The sequence below is a fragment of the Amborella trichopoda genome, chromosome 5 (genome assembly GCF_054954075.1).
Source record: "Amborella trichopoda isolate Santa Cruz 75 chromosome 5, AtrichopodaSantaCruz75HAP2 v2.0, whole genome shotgun sequence".
NCBI lineage: Eukaryota > Viridiplantae > Streptophyta > Magnoliopsida > Amborellales > Amborellaceae > Amborella > Amborella trichopoda.
In genome coordinates this window covers 19,677,565-19,699,309 of record NC_142340.1, presented here as the reverse complement: position 1 = coordinate 19,699,309, position 21,745 = coordinate 19,677,565, and the positions used below count along the sequence as shown (strand labels likewise).

Below are 21,745 nucleotides of genomic sequence, written 5' to 3'. Positions count from 1 at the left end.
ACAATCTAGAGCAAATCCATAGTTGACATGTGTTAGAGCCACATAATGTGTCGCTGAAATTTTTTGGCCAAACAACGAATACTGTGCATCTAAAAATTACCCTCTATAGGTGCGCTTTAGATATCACAGACTCCAGTGGTGATGATCTGATCGAAATTAGATACTTCTTTGAGGTCGTGATCCGCAATTTCTTCCTTTTTAGCTTTGAAGCGGCCTATTTTTCGCATGTTGGTTTCCCAACTGGGATATTTTGAAATATCAAGCAACCTATGTTAGGTGTTTGGGAAAATTTTGCTTCCTAAAATAAGATATTGAGGATATCTAGAACTTTAGAGAATATTTGGTTTCCCAACTTTTAGGATCTACTGTGTATTTGTTGGAATTATGTCATTTCAAGGCAATAATTCTGAACTTTTTGATATCTCTTAACTTTAGTGACATGATGTGACTCTAAAATCTTGACTTATTGGAACCAAGAGTCATAGAACCCCAAGTGAGTCATGAGTAGGATTTATATGCACGGAAGCTACCGAGAGGGTTGAGGGTTACCTCTTAATCAGGGTCAATTATTATGTTTGTGCCTCATAACTAAGTGTTGGGCCATGGCAATACGATTTATGTATTTATGTGATTATGTCACATGAGCTCGATGATAAGATAGCCGTATATGGGATGATTAGGGCCAATAGAAGGTATTGGCCTAAATCTCTGACTCTTAAAATCTTCTCGTAGCATGTGCATAAACATTCTCATTGCATGAGAAGCTGCTCTTACAGAGATCTATTGGAAATTAAAAACAGTTCCCCATGAACAACGGAACACCTAAATAGCCAATGGGTGTTCATGTGGAGGCCTATGGGATCCCACGTCGCCCCACGTGGAGGATGACGTGGGGGTGATGTCCACCCCCATGGGGACCCCCATGTCCCTTCATGTTTTGGGGCATTGGATTTTTTTATTTTGTAGAATATTGTGATTTTAGAAAAATATATTTGAGCACATTTTAAATGAGAAAAGCAAGAATTTGTGCACATAGGTGAGGCTTTTAGAAGGGCCAGAGAGTTTGTAATTACAAGGTTAACCCTAAAGGTATATGGTAATTATGCAATTAACTACCTAGCTTATGTGACATGATTTCAGTAGCCTCACATGCTCTTATAAAATGAAGGGAAGTTTTAAATTTTGCTTTTCGCTGAAATTTTAATAAATTACCCAAAGGGTATGTACTCCAACTTGGATTTTGGTTTAACTAAATGTGAAGAGCATGGGCATTTTAATAACAAGCAAATTGGAGTGAGTTAAAGGTGGATAAAGGTTTTTAAATCCACATTACACATCTTGATGGCATGATGATAGATAATGGGCTAGGATCAAGCCTATCTTTGTAGCCAATAGATGATGATATGGAAGTCCATAAACCATGAATTTAAAAGTACCTATACACTTAATGGTTAGAGGCTTATAAATACTCTCTTAAGGCTTAACCCATAATGCATGAGTTCTCTCACTTTCATGCATGTTAACTGGCATGCCACTCTCTCTCTCTCTCTTTCTACCTATCCAAAGTGGCATGCCCCTAGGCTTTCTTCTCTTCCATTCTATCTCTTAAAGGATAGATTGAAGATCGTGAGTTTATAGAAACTAATTGTCTTAGACTTGGGGTACAATGTAGTCAAAATACAAGACAATACATCCTGAATTTTTCAATACACTTGAAAATACAATTCACAAAATTAAATTATAGTAATGTCACTGTACTTACAATGAACAATTAACTTTATAATACACTCAAAAGAGATTATACAACTCAATTAGGGTCCCTTCTACATAAACAAAAGAAGCTACACAAAGAGATCATCAAACTACACATTTGTAGGGTGCTTTTAAAAATTCTGCACTACTCAAATTTACAAGGCAAAATTATACATCAATAAACTCTATAAAACTCAACACAACATGATCTCCATTACAACAACATACATATGCTCCAGTGTGAAATACATCATGACCATAGAAAGCCAATTGGAGCTCTTGGGTGCCCGGTTTATGGCCATGAGTTTTATCTATGTGCCATTGGGTGACATACAATAATATATCTCAAAATCGACCAAATTCATCATCTAAAAAGTGGGAAGCCAAACATCTACTGATATATACTTAAAACATGGAAGGATTTGCAGAAATCTAAATATCAAATCAAATGGGAAATTCATGGAAGAAATTGGGGCCCTTAAAGCAGAAAACGGTTCAATCCAGTTCACAATTAGAGCCATAAAATTTCAGCACAATCTCCTCTTATAAAAACAAAAATTCAATGAATGAAAAAGAAGATCTAAATGACTTATATGAACATGAAAATTTCATAAAAATATCAGTCAAAATTACTCAAAAAATAAAGGGAAAAGCCCATGGAAACCAGATCAAAGTATGCATAGATGATACCTTCAACTATCTAGATCAAAAGGGACAAACTATCAATGATCTAATCATCAAAGAATGAAGATAACTTGCTGTAATTGAGAATTTACACCAAGGAGAAACAACTATAATCAATGAAAATGGAAGAGACCTTACTCAATTGTTGAAGGCTTGAAGACTAGATCATTTGAGCTTAGGATTACCATTAATGGAGTAATCAAAGAGCTTCAATGGAGCTTTATCTCACCTTATCTTGAAGGCACCTCTATAGAGAGAAAGGAAAAGGAGAAGTGGCTTAGGCATGCCACGCTATGAGTGAAGAGAGAGAGAGAGAGAGAGAGAGAGAGAGATAGAGAGAATGACGTGCCACTTAAAGAGAGATAGTAAAACTTAGCCTTCATATCATCATCCAATGGCTACAAAGAGAGACTTGATCATTAAGTGCAGAGATGCTTCTAGATTGATGAAACTTGGCCCTTCATACCATCATCCAATGGCTACAAATAGAGACTTGATCCTAGCCCATCGTCCGCCATCATGCTATCAAGATATGTGATATGTATTTAAACACATTTATCCTCATTTAATTCACTTCAATTTCCCTTGATGTTAAAATATTCATGTTATTTACATTTGATTTAACCAAAACCAAGATAGAGGGTATACCCTTATTATAACTTGACAAAATTTCAACAAAAAACAAATCTCAAGAGTTCCCTCCATTTTATAAGAGTATGTAGAGCTAACAAAATCATGCCTCCACAAACCTCCACACACGTACTTCAAATCATTTATCCAAATCCACAATACTTCATAAAATTCCAAATTTCAATGCCCCCTACTAAATTAAATAAATAAATAAAGGAAATGGCGGTCCCTTAAGGGGTCACCACTCCATTCTCTATGTGGGGTAACATGGGATCCCTTAGGCCTCTACATGGGCACACATTGATCATTTGGGTGTCCTATGTGGGTCTCAAAGGACTGTCCTTTTTTGTTATTTTTTCTAAATAATTTTGAAAAATGTATTCTCTTACTTAGAAAACTCCAAAATAATTCTCAGAAGTCCACAAAAATTATTTTAAATATTTTCCATCAAAATAAATCACTTTGACATTGTTTAAAAATAATTACAAGGAAAATTAGGATCTTTAGAGTTGAATTATGAATCAAAGCACTCCACTCAGCTAAACTCGGAATCCAAAACCACTTTTTCAGTATGACTCACAATTTATAATCAAGGGCTCATGATCTTGTCCTACCAAAATCAAACCAATGAGTGACCTTGAATCCCCAAGTATTATGGATTTTCGATGCACCCACAAATGAACATGCACACACATGATGCGAGGGTCCCTCTCTCGGTACATGTGCATACCTCTTACTAGTGGATCCCTAAAAGAGCGGCTTTCCATTCATTGTGATCGTATATGCACATACAACGAGAAGGTCCTAAGAAACATGGATTTAGGTCAATGCCTTCTATTAACCATAACCTTCCAATTCAAGGCTATTTGTGATCGAGCTCAATGTTGGCTATGTGGCCTTTCAAGGCCTTAAAGCCAAGAATTTTACGCTCAGTAGGAGTTAGAGAGAGACTGAATCTGGGTGCTTGGAGCACTGGGGCCCAGATTTATATACCGTGAGTATTTGAGGCTTGAGAGTATATGTTTTGAGAGTGTGAACTCTCGGGAAGGTGTGAGGGTCACCTCTCAGTCAGAACTATATTGATTAGAATGTCGCATAGTTGATATGATAAGTCAGGGCTTGGAGAATCCAATCGAGAATAATAGAACCCGAGTATTTAAAAGAGCATTCACCCTATATGGAATGGTCGGCTCATGAGAAATGAGTCTATATCTTGACACGAGACCGTTCTATGGCATGTGTACCCACAGTTGCATGGGAAGCCACTCTTCTATAGTGTTATCCTACTTAGAAGAGCTAGTGCACATGTGCTTTGAGAGGACTGCTGTATTTGAGTAGGAACATGTCTCATAGGGGTGCACCAGTAATCCATTGAACCCCCGGTGACGGGAAGCTTTGGCTCAACGACTTTGATGTGACCAATTATGTGTCCCTGTCATAGACTGTAGAGCATAGGTCCATTGGATCGACTTGAAACACTGATGGAACGTCATTCAGGTTAGCCCAATAGAAGACTCTGACTAATGTTATATGTCTAGAGATCTCATTTACCTTTAGCCCAAATTAATATAAAATTGATGAGAAAAGATTTTATATTGATGAAAAATTGTGTAATAGTGTTGGAAAATCATTTAGGGAATTTTTGAGATTTTTTAAGAATTTTTCAGATTTGTTTTTAAACAGTAAAAAATATGATTTTTAAATTTGTGTGACACAAATACCAAACAAAGACATCCTATGGGGATGCCACATGGATCCCAAGTGGTCATAACGATGCCACGTGGTACCCCCATCTCTGCACTTGTGGATGACATCATGCCCATGTGGGGACCTATTGTCATTAATTCTTTTGTTGGTATTACGTTATAACATGTTTTCTTGTTATTTAAAGTGTTATATATTGTTATAACTTAAGTTTGATTTAAGTCACATGTTTTTTTTTTCTCATGTGCCATTTTTGGCATGTGTGAGGTCATGGGATTTTGAGAATTAATTTAATTCATATTATTTTCCATATATGATTTTGTAGCATGTGAGTCTATCTTATGTGGCACCACCTTTTGGGCTTGACCTATATAAAACTTTAGTGTTGTTAAAATCCTTTTGGTGGTGTCATAAGATATTTTATTCACATGTGTGGATGTCCCATATTACGTTTATATCCATGTCTTTTTATTTTATTGACTATCATAAATTATTTAGAAACCATGAGCATAAGTATAAACATGAATTTGGACTTAATGGGAAATAAAACATGAGCTAAGGGTTTCAAGGTAAAATGACTATAAACCTTGGTTTTACGGAGTGAAGGGTATCAAAAACTCATCCATTAATCTTGGTGATAAGATATGGATGAGTGGCTTGGATAGAAACCTCTTATGTGCCATTGATCTAAGGCATCAAGGATCAAGATCAAATCCATCTTTATGATCTAAGTATAAAAGTAAGTTATGAGATCAATTATAACCCTAACTTGAGTATTCACTTCAAAGAGAGAGAGAGAGAGCCTTTGAAAAAAAATGTAGCTACCCATGAGACTATCTTCTTCTTTGAGCTTTCATTTGAAACCTTTCCATGAAGTAGTCTCTCATTTATGTGATCAAGCTCGTACTATTGTTTTATTAAGTATTGATTTTTCTTCGTATATTTTTAATTTCTACCTCATTTTCATTATCAAAGCTTGATATAATTATTAATTTACAGTAGCTTTCTTGATTTTTTATCATGAAAACTTGATATTTGAAGAGTCCCAAAGCAATAGTATAGTCCATACACATGGTATGCGTAGACTAGCTTGCTTACTCCATGATCTTAAGTAGTTTCAACTTAATTTTTTTTATCTTATTTTTCTGAAATTTTTATTGAGAATATACAACTGATGAGAGGTTTATTTCAACATATTTGAGCATATGAAATAGTCTCTTGAGTTCCTTTTTCCCTTATGGACCACATGGTGTAGTTTTACCATAACTTTTTTATTTTGTGTAGTATCTTTCTCAAACTTTGATGGGCTATTTTGATACATGTCTCTCTCATGATTTGATCCCCATTAAGGTAAATAAAAGTGATCATTTACTTCATATTGGATTGATCTTCTTGAGTTATTATTATCACGCTTGCCTTAAACAATGGGACAAAATTAAGTCCCCAAAAAGCTCTTTCGTGGCTCGGGCACAAGGGGTTCGAACCATGGTTTCTCCATATATGTTTGTATGTTAATTTGATATATTTAAAATTATTAAATGGATTTATGATTAGTTAAATTGAGTATGTTGTGTATATATTGAGATTATTATTTAATCTTGCAGTATGAATTTTAATGCTATGCATTATTGTTTATGCGAATTGAAATCTTATCGAATTATTATGATCTAGTGTATGATGTGTATGAGACATTGTGATATATGATGAGGATGAAGAATGAAGATGAAATTATTATATAATTTTGATATAATGAGGAATTACAAGTGGAAGTTATGCAATATGTTGTAGAGATGTACATTGTGAATATTTGAATATCGTATTGAGCTAATTGTATATTTGAGAGGGATTTGTAAGGATTGAATTTTATTATTCAAATGTGTATAAATCATGTTTGTATGCTGGAATATATGTATTATGGTTTTCTATTGAGATACTCATGCATTTAAACCCTTGAGTTTTATACAATGAAAATTTTTTAAAAGATTGCATTTCTTGTCCATTGGTCTTATACCACCAACACTCAAATCATATAATCACATAAATCATATCGCCCTAGCCCATTACTCAGTCGTAAGGCACAAACAAAACAACCGACCCTGACTACGAGGTAACCTCAACCCTCTCTATACCTCCCATGCATATAAATCCTCTTCCTGACTCAATCAAGATTCCATAACTCTCGGTCCCAATGCACCAAGATCATATAATCATGTCGTTATTTTACTAACATTGAAGTTAAGAGCCATTGAAAATGTTAAAATTTAAGGCCTTGCAAGAATATCTTCCAACAAAGATGGTGTGAGGGAAGGCTCCATCAAAGCTTCTTGATGACTCTATTAAATAGTGATCCAAAGCTCAAATTCAAACCATGGATGATCTATTTTTAACGCTTTTATCAATTGAGTAAGATCTTTCAATTTCCCGTGATTCTAGTTGATTCTTCTTGCTATAAATTTCTAATTACTACAAGTTATCTTCATCATTGTGATGTTAGATCATTGAACTCTTGAATCTATTTTGATCCCTCTTGATCCATATAGTTGAAGGCATCATCCATACACAAATTGATCTAGTTTCCATGAGCTATTCTTTATGAATTTTGGAACATTTTTTTTGATAGTTTTTTGAGACTTTCATGACCAAATTAGACAATTAGATCTTCATTTTGAGCCTCAAATTGTTGTTTTTATAAGATGAGATTATGCAGAATTTCTTTGGCTCAATTTGTGAAGTCAATTATACTGATTTTGTGTTTTAAGAACCTCAATTTCTCCCATGATTTTTTCACTTGATTTGATCACTTAATCTCTACATATCCTTCTATGTTTTAAGCGTATATCAATAGACACTTGACTTTCTACTCTTGAGATGATGAATTTTGCCGAATTTTCAATTATGTCATCACATGTCACTCAATGGCACATAATTAAGGCCCAATACCATAAACTGGGGCACCCGAGAGCTATAATCGATTTCTCATGGAAATGTTGCATTATACACTTGAGCCTAAATGTGTTGTAATGTTGGATATCATCTTATATTGAGTTTTATGGATTTTATTGATGTATAATTTTGTATTGTATTTTTTAGTAGTACAGAATTTTCAAAAGCACCTCATCCAGGCTCTCCAGCCAGCCCGGGCATGCAGAGTATGCCATCATTTGGACCTTCAAAAGCTGAGTTGAATATCTGGGTGTCAAAAAATGCGCCTTTGATCATTCTTTCGTTGTAGTGGGGACCATGCCTTTTTGGCTTTGATGGGACTCATGATGTCATTAAGCCTCAATTTCTTCACCGGTTAACCCCTACTCTTTTTTAGGAACAGACCCCCTTCTCTTGACATGGCTTTGGGGTCAATTGTGTAGGGCACATGAGAGGAAGGTGAAAATTGCACCTCCTCCTCCGCCCCACATGAGAGAGCACAAGTTCCCCATTTTCTCCACATGGGGGCCTATAGTGGGAAGGTGAGGGGTTTCTAGGCCCGAGTTCAAATGGCGAGCTCCTTGAGGATGGACCCACCCCTTCATGTAAGTTAGATTTATGTTCGTACCTTTCCCTTCTGTCACTTTATTTTCCTCCAATTTTTTTTGTAACTTAAAAGGAAAAGTCTATATAGAACTGAGGCACTAAACAATCAAATTCAAGCCCTCTTCAAAAATTTCATTAGAAGGTTGTTTTTAATACTTAAATTTCTTCATTATAAATCTGCTCAATCTACACTATTTTTTTAAGCTTTAAATTTTATAATTAAAAATAAAAATACATTGTAAGGCTATCACAAAGATTTTCAGTATTGAAACCATAGTTCTTGGCACTCTTTGAAAGTGCGCTTTACTTGGATTGGCCGAGGCTCTAAGCAATGCAAGTGAAGCATCTTTTTCAATACTGGAAATGTTTGTGATAGCCTTAAAATATATTTTGAACCTTAATTATTAAATTTAAAGCCTCGAATATACTGTAGATGGACCAGATCTAAAATTTGAAAATTGACGGTCCAAAAATGCTTTACAAGATACACTATTTCCAAAACTTTAAATTCATTTTTTTTCTTGTGTCCATGCATCTTGATGTCAAGATGATCAATTTGAAGATATTTGGGCATCAAAACATCTTCTAGTGAATTGTTTTGAGCCTCGGCTCTATATACATGTTTTCTTTTTTTTATAACTTAAAAGGTAATTTTCCAAGGTGGTGATCGGTCCTTTTGGTGAGCCACGTGGCTTATAGTCAGGAGCAGACAAATAAGGTAAGGATGCTTCAGTGAGGCTTTACCACCCTCCTTTGGGAGGCCCATGGGGTGTCGTCATGGTCTTCTTGACATTCAGTTTGAGAAAAATGGCAACCTCCCCTTTGGAAGCGTGTGTTGGCAACCCTCTTTTTTCTTTTGGTCATGGGAAGGCTGATTGCTCTCCTTCAAGCTTCCTGCCACCTCGTAATTTCCTGGCAGGATCTCTATTATGGCGTGCTGCCCTTTCATTGCTTTGTATTCTAACACCCCATCCCATTCCCATTTTGCAAAAGTAAAATGGATGGCATAGAATTTGCAATAAAAGAAATAGGGACAATGGAGAGAGAGAAAAAAAATCAAGATAAATACAAAGAAACAGGGACAATGGAGAGAGAGAATTAAAATCAAGAAAAATACAGTTTGGCAATGGTGTTTACGTTTACGAAAGATAAATCATTCACTTATAAGGATTACTTTGGTTTAACAGAGATTATAGAGTTACAATTCATATCTTTTAAGAAACAACTCTTATTACCATTATAATTCCACATAACAGAAAACTCAATATAAGAAACTCACTAAGTTTCAACAGATGGCCTCTTCTCTTTTCAATGTTTTTGCTTGCCATGCTCGTATTGGTTGTTACCATTTCTCCAAGGCAGGCAAAATAGTGTTTGAAAAGGCGACTTGGGCCGACTACTCGGCCAATGCCCTAGTTGGGTACTTTGCCCGGGTTTGAATAATTAAGCCCGAGTAGGGCTGAGTACTGTAGCAAGCTTTTTTGGTAGTACCTTCTAAGTTTCGAAACATCTCTCAGAGTCCAAGCGGAACCTCATAATTGGAACTCCTTCAATTGGTTCGGAACCATTGTTGAGACCAGTGATTTAAAAATCGGTGAGTCGCAACGAATTCGTCCAATTCAAGGGTAAAAGCGGGAACCGCCCGGTTCTAAAACAAAACCAGCCGGTTCTGCATAGTATGAAGTCGTACACAAGGGAAAATTGCCCGTATGACATCATAACCAGTTAGCACGTGCCAAAACAGCATCAATTCTTTGTAGCCCACACGTGGGAAACTACCGCTACCTATCTGCCGTGAGCGGATGGCAACCTCGGGCACATGTGTGCAATCGTTTAGAAACTTACAAAGTCATTTATAGACGTAAAACTAAAACTCGCTATTGGATGTAGGATAATTCATACGATGCGTTAAATTATGACGGAATTTGGATAAGTGCTATTAATATAGAAAACAATTACAATTGTGCTGATGTGGCGGAGTGGTTATCACTTCCATGGTAGAGCCTTCACGTCTCAAGTTTGATTCCGCCTTGGATACATTTTATTTTATTTTTGTTGACAAAAAAAATAAGCAGAAAATAATTTTTTTAAAAAACTTTTTTTTTGAAAAAAAAAAATCTCTCTCTTTCTATTAACAATCCTTTTTACTAAATTTATTAAATAAATCTAAAAAAAAAAAAAATTAAAGAAATTTATTCCATTTGAAATCTCTCTTTTTCTATTAACAATCTCTTTTATTATATTTATTCTAGAAATCTAAAAAATTAAAGTGTTCTTTTGAAAATTGGTATGCATTCTAATAATTTCTAACCAAATTTTTATTTTATTTATTAATTTTTACATTATAAATCATGTAATTTATTATCTTTCTTACATTTCTCAATAATACATTTTAAATTAGATCGTATTACAAAATATTTTGGATTTCTTATTATTTGTATAATAAAATAATTATAAAAGTTAAACCAACAATTTTAATTTCAGCATATAATATTATAGTTAGTTAGGTTGTAATAAATTTGGATTATAGTTAGTTAGTTTGTAATAATTTGGTTTTTTTTAAGGGATTAGGGCTTTCCACCAATTTGAGATTTTGATGGCCATTTTTTATCGATTAAATCTATTCTTTATAGTAGTCCATGTATGATTATATATTTTATCCATGATAGTTATAAGATTTCTCTTATGTGTGATGTAAAATTTAATGGTTAACATAAGTTTATACAGAGAAAAAACATATTAATATTCACAAATTGATGAAAAAAATGAAAGTTACCAATGGAGTACCTTCATTTTTTATTGGATTCCTAAAAGACAACATTTATAATTAATTTTAATAATTTTTTTGGATTTGTTTTTAGCTTAATCTGACCAAGTCAGCCAATTCTCGATGTTGATCGCCGATTCACCAATCCGGATGGATTTTTGAAGTGCCCGATCCGAAACACCGATCCATTTTTTAAATCACTTATCAAGACCAAAAGGATGTTGTGTTTTAAGGTAATACACTAAAACAGTGTAACGTCATTTATGGTTATACGACTAGAACAAAAAAGGGGTTGGTCTTGTTTAAGGATATCCACCGAGACTAAGAGATGCAATGCCCATCAACGTCATGCAATTATAACCAAAAATAGGGTTGTATTTTAAGGCCCTCCACCAAAAACTGGGACAGATAGTTTAACTTTTGTATCAAACATCCACATATAAACAAACTCCATAAAAGGAATACTAAAACCAAAAAGAATACGAAACAAAGAATATCAAACCATTGACAACAAAATATAAAGAAAAGAATCTCTAGTAAACTAAATAAACAGACCTCGTAGACAACTTCATGGCAATTCACAACTAAACAGTGAACAAATACATATTTATCCAACATCCAACCATCGACTATAAAAAAAAACTCATCAAAATATCAAATCAACATTAGGCAAATCTTTTCATAAGCTCGTCACCTAATTGCTTATTCAATGAAAATTGTATGCAATGTAAAAAGTGAAAATTTCCGTCTAAAGAACCATGATGAAATCTCTCTCAAAAGTAAATCCAGATCTCGTATTCAATTTTTGCACCATTTTATATTGAACTTGTGGCCGTATTGTAGATGTCTCACTTTTCATATCCATTGAAAGCCATTATAATGATAAATGGGTTTCAAATTTGAGAGAAATCCATATCTATTAGGAAGTGGTAAACGGCTCAAGGCTAACAATGCTAAAAGTAGCAAATAATGGAACTTATGAGAAGATCAAGAGACCTGTTTAAAAGGAGGACACGGTTTCGAATATCATAGAAACACAGGCATGGCAATAAAAATATTTTTTAAATATAATTTGATCCTAATTTTTAGAGAATATATAATCCTTAACATGGAGATAACGAATATGAAAAAAAAACAAAAAATTGAAACCTAAAAATAATGATTATATTAAAAAAAAAATTAGATCGTTAGTTACAATTGTTTTTAAACAGACCACCTATTTACATCCATCTTTAAGATGGATGCTTTATAACTCTGGATCGTATATTGTAGAAATGCGGTCCAGCCCGCATAAAACAAGTTTCCTCAAAAAAAAATGCTAAGAGAGAAGGTTATATATTAAAATAATCTAACAACTGTTTGACTGCATTGTCTATTCTATACCTAATAATAGTGATGGTTTACGACTAATAAATTTCATTCAATACACAAATTTCAATCTCTATTCAATGAATTATGTATTTGCAAAGCTTCTATTTTGAATAGTAGAAAAAATTAAAATCAAAGGAGATCCATGAACATTCACCCAAAAAAAAAAAAAAAGGAGATCCATGAAAGTTAGTAAACAAAATTTTTCTAGCTTTTATTGCTCCAATAATTTCGAAAGCTGGCTCCCAATTTGTCGCCCCTACAAGTAAGTCTGGAAATTAAAAATCCAAACTCCGTCAAAATTCCAATTAACAAAAATGTGATTATTTTTAAGTTTTCATTTCCTTATATTACCTCTTTTAAAATTATCTTAAAGATACCCAAATTGCCCTTTTTTTGCAACGGGAACCAATAATTTGATCCACTTGTCTACGCACCTAGTATGAAATTGATTTTTTTCCTAAATTTTTAAATCCTCAGGTATAGGAAATTACCCATAAAACCATAGGACATAAGCCTAGAACAACCGGTTTTATCCATAAGGACCATACTAGTCAAGTACACCACGATCCATAGTGAACTATAATCCATATTTAACCATAGCCTAGCCAAAAATTCTAAAACACACTCTAGATCCCATGAAATCCCAACCTTAGAAAACCCAATCGCTCATTAAAAGGTAAATTTTATAGTGAGTTGGATGCAAAATATTATGAAAACCGCCAAAATATGTGATGTTGATCAAAATTGGCAAGTTAATACCCTTAGAATCAAAATCCTTAGAAAATGTGTGAATAACTAATATGATTAGCTATTTGTGCCACAAATTGAGGTGCAAGAATGAGAAATCCAACGCCTCAAGGTGTGGCTTAGCCATATGTCAGTCTGGAGCTCATCCAGATTGACAACTTTCTAAATTTGAACATTTTTTGCCTATAAATAGCTTCATTTTTTACCCTCTTAGGGTCGGCCACTTACTAATAGAATGAAAACCCTAGGCTGACCATCAAACCCTAATCCGAAAATATAAGCCTCAGTTTTCGATGTAAGAGCCCTAAAACCCTAACTTGTCCCAACAATTATGAAAGTCCATAGTCATTAACCATAGGAATTCATTAGCCTACCCCATTACCTCATAACTTAGACTATGGATTTTTGGGGACTTTTCTCTCTGTTTATTCAAGGTTCGAATAAAGTGATTTCTAAAAAGATTTCGGGATTCATTCAATCAATCTTATTCTGATCAATTCTCCTATTCTGGATGCCAAGCAGGCAGGCCAGACGATTCGTAAGTTTTTTTTTTTTTTTGGCATTTATTTCTTGTTTTGTTGCATATTAGTTCTTTATTTCTTGCTTTTATCCTAAGATGAAAATACTTTCTAGCAATTTAGTTCACTTAGCATAGTTTATTTGAGTTTTTTTCTTGATTTCAAAGCGACTTACAAGTGTCGCTGCGGACAATTCACAGAGAGTTCGATCTCGTTGCGAGATTGGATCACCTTTAGGTTCGATCTCTACAAGACCCCACACAATTTTAATTAATTGGTTTAGAGTGAATTTCATGCCAGACATAATGTAGAAATTGTACCGGATTCCATTGTAGACAACTTCAACAAGCAAAGTACTCTTGTCATTTTAGGTTGAGCAATTATTTAGGATATTTTTATTAATAAGTAACTAAGTGAAATGAAAATTATAAGCAAGTCCTCTAATATTAATTGGGAATTTTGACCCATGCATGTTTGATTTCTTTTTCCAATCCTATAGTATAACAGGGAAGTTTTGTAGTAAAGTGGATACGACGGTATCCACTTGCCTTATATTTAAGGCTAAGGACCAGTTTGGATGTAAAATAAAATGAAATTGTTATCTAACAAAAATACAATATTTTAAATAACAAATGCAAAAAATGCTAAGCTTGTTTTCTTTTTTTATAATGCGTTTGGGTGTTAAAATCTATTTTTCTCTCTGCGATTCTTTCCCTCAACAAGAAAGGGATAACTACGCAATTAACGATCTCTCTCTAACCTTGCTGCATGTTTCTCCCTCTAACCTTGATGCAACCACAAATTCACGAGGAGAATAATAGAGCAAACCTTAATGGTGAATTAAAGATCTCCTTGCTTCCCTTTTCTTTTCTCCCATTTAACAAGAGACCTAAGCTAGCAAACCCTAATGGTGAATTAAAGATCTCATTGCTTCTTTCTTTTCCTCTTCCCTTTGACAAGAGACCCAAGCTCATGTTATTGTTGTTCTTTTTCTCACATATTCTCTGTCTTATTTGAGCTTCCTCTTTAACCTCAGTTTTGGAGGTATGATGAGAATCTACCCCTAGTTTTAGAAAAGAGAGAGAGAGAGAGAGAATGAAGGAGCTTGGTCAATTCTCGAGAGAGACAAACAGGCTTTAGAGAGAGAGAGAGTAGATTTTGGGTTTATGAGGTAGAGAAAGAGACTTAACAGAAACTCGAGCCTGCAATAGAACTTCAGTTAGCAAACAGAAACTCGAGTGGTTGTTTCCTTCATAATTTCTTTGTGACAGTTGATTTTTCGTTGAAGATTTCGAGTTGAAGTAGTTTAGAGAGAGAAACCAGATTTGGGGTTATGAGGTTGAGAGAGAGTAGATTTGGGGTTTCTGATGTAGTGAAAGAGAGAGAGTAGATTTAGAGTTTATGAAGTAGAGAGAGAGACTAGATTTGGGGGTTTATGAGGTAGAGAAAGAGAGAGACTAGATTTGGAGTTTCCGAGGTTTCACGGTGTGGGTTGTTGGGTCACAAGATGGGGTTTGTACGGGTGAGAGAGCCGCACTTTCGTAAAAAAAAAGTCAAGACTTACAGTAACTTTTGCTTTGATACTGCAAAACTTTTTATTTCAATTTAAAAATCTAGTAAAATCTTGTGGTTATCCAAACGGTTCAAATCTATTTCACAAAAATTTTATATTGCAATTAAAAAATATTACAATTTTGAATACATCCAAACTAGCACTAAAATTTGGATATTGCCAATTCTACAAAGGACCATAGAACGTGGGATATCCATTTTCTGGGAGGCACGGGAATCAAACATTTCCTTCAAAATTGTACACCCTAAATGCTAATTTCCCAAATCACGCTAGCCTTTCCATTGTTCTCTTTTTTCTCTCAAGTAACGTAAGATTCGGATTTGTTAAACCCAGTTTGCTGAAGAGACAAACCCTCCATCCGCATTTGGTAACTTATCCAGCTCTCATTAATGGACAGGGATGTCATTCTCATCAAGGGACCATTTTATTATAGCTGAAAGACCTCGTGCTCTCGAGGGATCATGCTGTTCATTGTACTCTCTCAGGCAAAACTCAATCTCGACGCATTTTCGCAACCCTAAATTTCGGGAATATAACCTCTTCAGCCTATATCCCATAATCAATGAAACAAAATTTCCAAATCGCATTATCTATGGGCTTGAAAAAAAAAATATTGCCTCACGATTTAATAGAAACTTGTCAATTTCATGAGAGTAAGATCCAAGAGTTATAAAACTAAAAATTTAAACTTTTTATTTTGAATATAATCACATTCTGACTTTTCCGTGTTTCCTGAAATTTTGAATCAAAAAAATCTTCCCATATTAGTTTTCTACCTGAGGTAGTAAGTGTACAATGTATGATCCATGAAATTCAAAAAGTATAGCAACCCCGCATGTCAATGTTGAGTTCCATGTTGGAACTTTGAATAATATAAAATTCTAAGCGAAAGGGTCAGAACTGCCGTCTCAATAATTTTATAACCTCTCTCTTCTCTCTCTCTCCTGAAAAAAAAAAAAAAAAAAAAAAAAAAAAGTAGGAAAAGGGCAGGAAAGGAGGCAGAGGAGAATAAAAAAAGGAATTAAACAAAATTGTAGGAGAAGGGTGGTGATGAGTAAGAACATGGAGAAGAAGCTCTCTACTTCATGGTCCAGAGCGGCGGCGTAGGGATCTTCAATTTTGGGTTCCAGACCATGTTCCATCTTGATAATCCAAGGGCTACATTTTTTCTCTCCTCACTCTCTCTCTCTTTCCTTTGAGAAAGTATGATAAAATTAGTCAATTGTCTACGTATGTTGGAGTTCAATGAGCTCCTTCCTTATTTCTTCCTCGAACCAAGACTTATCCCACCTCCCACCCTGAAAGCACATAAATAAATAAATAATTACATTTTGAGGAGGCCAAATTTCAAATTCTCAACAAAGACTTACTATCCTTTTGAAAAGTTTACTTTATGTAATAAAATTATTTTCCTTTGGTACATGTTCTAAAATTATTTCCCTTTGGTACATGTTCTAAAATTATTTGCTTTTGGTGCATGTAGGAAAATTTTTTGCTTTTGGTCCAAGTAGCTTGTACCAGGATCAAAGTCCTTCTCTACAACATTATCCCTCCAAACTGTCTGATTCATATATGACAGCTAGACTATGTACTATGCTCCCTACTCTATATTTACTCCATCTAATAGAAGACCAATTTAGGAAAAATCTCTTAGATTCAAAATTTTGGAAACCACTTAAAAATTATTAGATGATTACATTCCAAAGAAAATTTTTGAATTTTGAGTTTTCTAATGCTTATTTCTCACCCATCAATAATTGGACGGTTTCTATTCAATCTGGAGGCATTATTTTTTTCAGTTCCAAAAGAAATTCAATTTGAAAACTTTTGTGTTTAGTACAGCATATGGGTTGAAAAAATTACATCCCATGGATTTGGGGTCCTAAAAAATCTTGTGCCCTAAGGAGTAAATAGATAGTACGCTCCCTTGAGAGTATGAAATCATTTGGCTACACCAAATGTAAATGGTATACACTCCTTTATTTTATTGAAAATTTACTTTTAGTGTTTTTAACAATTTTAACGTTAATCTTTCTAGAAGAATAAAGGAACAAGATTCATGTAGCCAACTTTTAATAATCAGAATAATACTTGGATGACAATGAAAATGAAACCTTAAAACTTTTCTCTTTTTTCTTTATAGGGGGAGGGGGGGGGGAGGGGAATCAGGGAGGACATGGTCCTTTACCCGTGACAACTGGAACTTAAGAGTTAAGACATCACAATGTAGGACAGTACCCCCCTTGAACACCTTTTCTATAAGCCAGTTCTTAAATCAACACCCTATTTTGAGAGAAAATGCCTCGTAAAAATATTGATTTTTGTCGTACATCCTTGCCCACTTCCTATTTTTATAACTAGTTTCAATTTTTTCCACGAAAATTACAGTAAGATACCACTCAAATTATGATTCACAAAAGTGGGAAGCCTTTATTTTAGGTCTGAAATATATAAGTGAACCAAGTCTACTAAAATATTTAACACCGAATCTGACCCGGTCTCCAAAGGACCGACTCTGATTCGATTATCGAGTCTTCGATGTATGGATGCAAAAATATTTTAAAAAGAAAATTTTAAATATGGAGGATGGCCTACGCACCGGTCTGAATTCGAACGATGCCATCTTGGTAACAGTAATCTGAAATTTTTTAAAACACTGACCTGAACATTGAATCGGAAGATGGCTGTGTCGAATTGCGGTTGAACTTGGCTATCAGCTGATACCGATAATACGCGAAAACCCTCCATTCTCTTGAGGCGTTGCAAAATCCTCACTACCAAGTCCTCTAGCCCATGATGTTCCAGGACAACTCGCACTCTGAGCTCGATTTCACGATCATCTGCAGTTTCTGTAATTTCAACAGTTTCAATTTCTTGGCTCGCTACGAGAGCTGTCTCTGCGATGATCACTCCCCTTGATGATAAACGTGTTTCTAATGATATGTTCCTCTCGTTGAGCTCCTTGACTTGAACCTTTAGCTCCCCCAAGTACTCCCTCGTTCTTGATAAGATCGATGCTTTGTCTTTCTGCAAAACCATAACCCTTCAGTTGGTAGTACATTTGTAATTGCATGTACAAAAGTTTGGCTTTCAAATAAAGAGAAAAGGTTTGGCTTTCAATATTAAGAGAAAATGTTTGAACCAGTGTTCAATGACTCGACCGAGTAATTCTGTTCATGGATGAAGCGAGTTTCAGGGGACAACTCGCCTTTGTAAAAATCTATTAAAAAAAGTCCTTATTTTTGCCAAAAAATTCATATATTACTTAGAAATTCGTTTTATATGATTTATATTGTTTCTTTTTAGTATTGCATGGTCGAATTGTTCTTGTTTTTAATTTTGATTTTACTTCAAGTCGTGAAAATCAAAATTTTCAATCATCAATCTTCTAGACTTTGTAAACTTTTAATGATTTCTGCCACTTTACTTTTTACTATTTTAATTATTTTAACAATCTTACCTTTTTCAATTTGTAGGCGGTTTTTAACCAATGAGGCTGAGTCGCCTCAGGCAATTCCCAGTTACTTAACTCAGATCGAAGCCAAGTCTGAGGCTCAAGCCGAATTTATAAACATTGTCTCAGCTTATTTTAAGAGAGAGAGAGAGGCGGGGCAACGAAAATGGCGCAAGCTAGTTCATTTTCCAAAATTTAGTGGTCAAGCATAGTTATTATTTTTCTTTGGTAAGTCCAAGGGGAGGAGGAGTTCGTATTTATTTTTTAAGTAGATTTTAAATCTACTAGTTAGAAGTGAGATCAAGACTTTTAACTGAGACTCAAACGGTACTACCACCACGATTATAACCCCATTATCATTGATGACGCATAGTTTTTTTTTCAATAGAAAATACAGGTAATGGAGTGGGCTAGATTTTAAATCTATTAGTGAGAAATGAGGTCAAGATCTTTAACTAAGGCTCAAGCGGTACCACCACGATTATAACTCCATTCCCCAATGATGATGCATATTTTTTTTTTTCAATAAAAAATACATACCATGAAGTGGGATTGGAAGCTACAACGGGCAAAATCCAGCCCGTGCCCGTTTCTCAAATGAAGCATAGTTAATTTGGCGAAAATCCTACCATGATATATGTTGCATGCAAACCTACTCAACCTAGGGAGATCTACTACCAATCATGACTAACGATTTTTGATGTTGGATGTAGCACAGTATTTGTATACAGCTTATATCATTATGCAAACGCAAGCCCGTCTTCTAGGGGAGAAAAGGGCACAGTTGCAACAAAAAATATAGGTTTCACAAGGCCTGTTTCTTATTCTTTTACCCAAAAGAAGTTAATTTGAAAGAAAATGGATTAAAATCCTTTCGAACAACAATATTTAAAGAGTAGGACTTGAAATGGATCGGTGGCTGCTAACCTTTGAATCCAGAGGAAGCATGGCTCTCAATGCCTGAAAGAGCTCATTGAGCTTCTCCCTCCTCCTCCTCTCCGATATCACATGGTGCAGCTGTGTGCTGCTCGCTGGCCTCGTACCGGCAGCGGCACCCTCCTCCACTCTCTGCCTCACCTCTCGTATTCTCCGCAAAACCGCGATCGATCTCTTAAACAATCTTTGACTCACCCCAACTCTCCTCTCCGCCTTGACCCCGCCGCTACTGTTGTATCTTTGAAAGGCCCCAGGCCTCTGGCTAGGTCGAGATGCTCCCACTCGAGAAAGAGATGATGGTGATGACGAAACAACATCCAAAATTGCCCTTGTGATTATCGCTTCATACGATGTAGGAATGCCTCCTGGCAGCATTCTTGTCAGCGTGATGGAGTGGGCTGCTGGTGCAGGTATGGTCAAGTGTGGAGGAGTGATTGCTGCTGGGTTTGAGTACTCCGGGCTGCCTACGGATAGTGATGGCAGGGATGAGGAAGAGGATGAGGCTCGGCTCGGGTCAGCCCAGGGAGGAGGCTCACGCTGTTGGAATTGGCGGATGACGTCGTCGGTGATGAGATTCTTTGGGTTCATGTTCAAGTCGACCTGAAACAAGGCAAATTGCATTGCTGCTAAATTAGAAGGTGTTTTATCAGGTTTCTGTTATCTACTCTTTGTGGACGCCAGAATTGTTGTGAATGTGGCAAGAATGGGGAAAGATTCGATGAGAAGCCGAAGCCCGGCCTGCTTTTGGATCAGATTTCTCCAGATTCGGAGACAACGGGGTGGAAAGTTCTAAGTAGAGGAATGGAATGATTCAATGCTATAAATTTTTCTTCTAAACATTCAGATTTTGATTAGATGGGGAGGCTTGTGCCAGTTAGGAGCTGTCTATAATGGTTGTGTTTTCCTTACATTGGGGTTCGATGTGCCGAGCTCGATCACTCCGCTCTGGCAGCTCATGAAAAAGGCATTCTGTTTTTCCACAGAACAACAAAAGCCTCTTAATGTCACAATTTCTTCATGCAAAAATTGGAAGTAATTCAAGCACAGGTTCAGCAGATACACCAACCTCGATTCCTGCTCCCTGTAAACACAGTTCCAAAGAAGAAACAACATAAGGTAGCTGAACAATGTTATCAACTTCTGCAATATTACAGCAGCATAAGGGAGGAATAATGGTGGAACAGCAACACTAGTTTATGTGAAAATTGACCTGATAAAAACGCCTTTGGTTATCGGTAGAAGCCAAATTGATAAGACCCTCGCCTCCAAGCCACAGTCCGTCCTCCATTCCATGGCTATGAGCCAGTCCTGGAACACTACCACCAACACACAACAGAAAAACCCAATAACTTTCATCCAACAATTTTTCGCTTCAATCGTACCACAAACTGGAGAAATACACAAAAAAAATCTTCTCTCTTTCTCTCTCATTATGAGAATTTCATGTAGCTTACCCATTATCAAGACTGAGGAGAGATTGGCAATACGATTCAAAGAGTGTTCGAGGAAAGCTTCCCGAGGAGGAGCTGGGCTGGCCGCCCTCGTCGTTGAACCAGCCATCCATGAAGACCAAGCACCTGGGAATCCAAACAGATTTAGAAAGCAGGTAGGCTGGTTTGTGTGAGCTATGCTATGGAAATTTGGGCTTAAGCTTACTTAGATGGGTATAATTGACAAGCCCACAGGCAGATATAGGTCCACCCCAGCTTTCGAACCAGAGCTCTTATGAACAATGTCCTTGTATCAACGTCCATAAAGAACACATTGTCCATGCTGGATGTTTAGAGAGAGAGATGAATGCAGTTACAGGGGGGACATTGGGGTGCACGGCGCATAACGTCCCAATCTGTCATGTTCGTCAAGTTGTAGTTGTAGGACAGGGGAATAGGGGCCTCTGTTTTTTAATATTTTTTAGGGTCTTTTTTTTTTTTAACTCTGTATGTTAAGTGAGAGAGAGAGAGTAGGGAGAGACAGTAGAGAGAGAGGAGAGAGAAACAGTAGAGAGAGAGAGTTTTTCTTAAAGGGAATAAAGAGAGATTTGTCGAAGAAGACCAGATAGTGATGGTCGACGATGACCAGGG

General features: G+C 35.7%; 1 protein-coding gene across 1 annotated transcript; it reads right to left on the bottom strand.

Moving 5' to 3' along the window:
- Positions 1-16,012: 16,012 nt before the first annotated feature.
- LOC18448246 (basic helix-loop-helix (bHLH) DNA-binding family protein) lies at positions 16,013-21,542 on the bottom strand. The gene is made up of 8 exons (XM_020676001.2): positions 21,321-21,542; positions 21,119-21,241; positions 20,875-20,980; positions 20,731-20,745; positions 20,574-20,633; positions 19,656-20,264; positions 17,936-18,301; positions 16,013-16,572 (listed from the first exon to the last, which is right to left on the bottom strand). Exons 1-8 carry the CDS (start codon positions 21,434-21,436, stop codon positions 16,501-16,503), a joined length of 1,467 nt encoding a protein of 488 aa, XP_020531660.1. The 5' UTR covers positions 21,437-21,542; the 3' UTR covers positions 16,013-16,500.
- Positions 21,543-21,745: the final 203 nt, after the last annotated feature.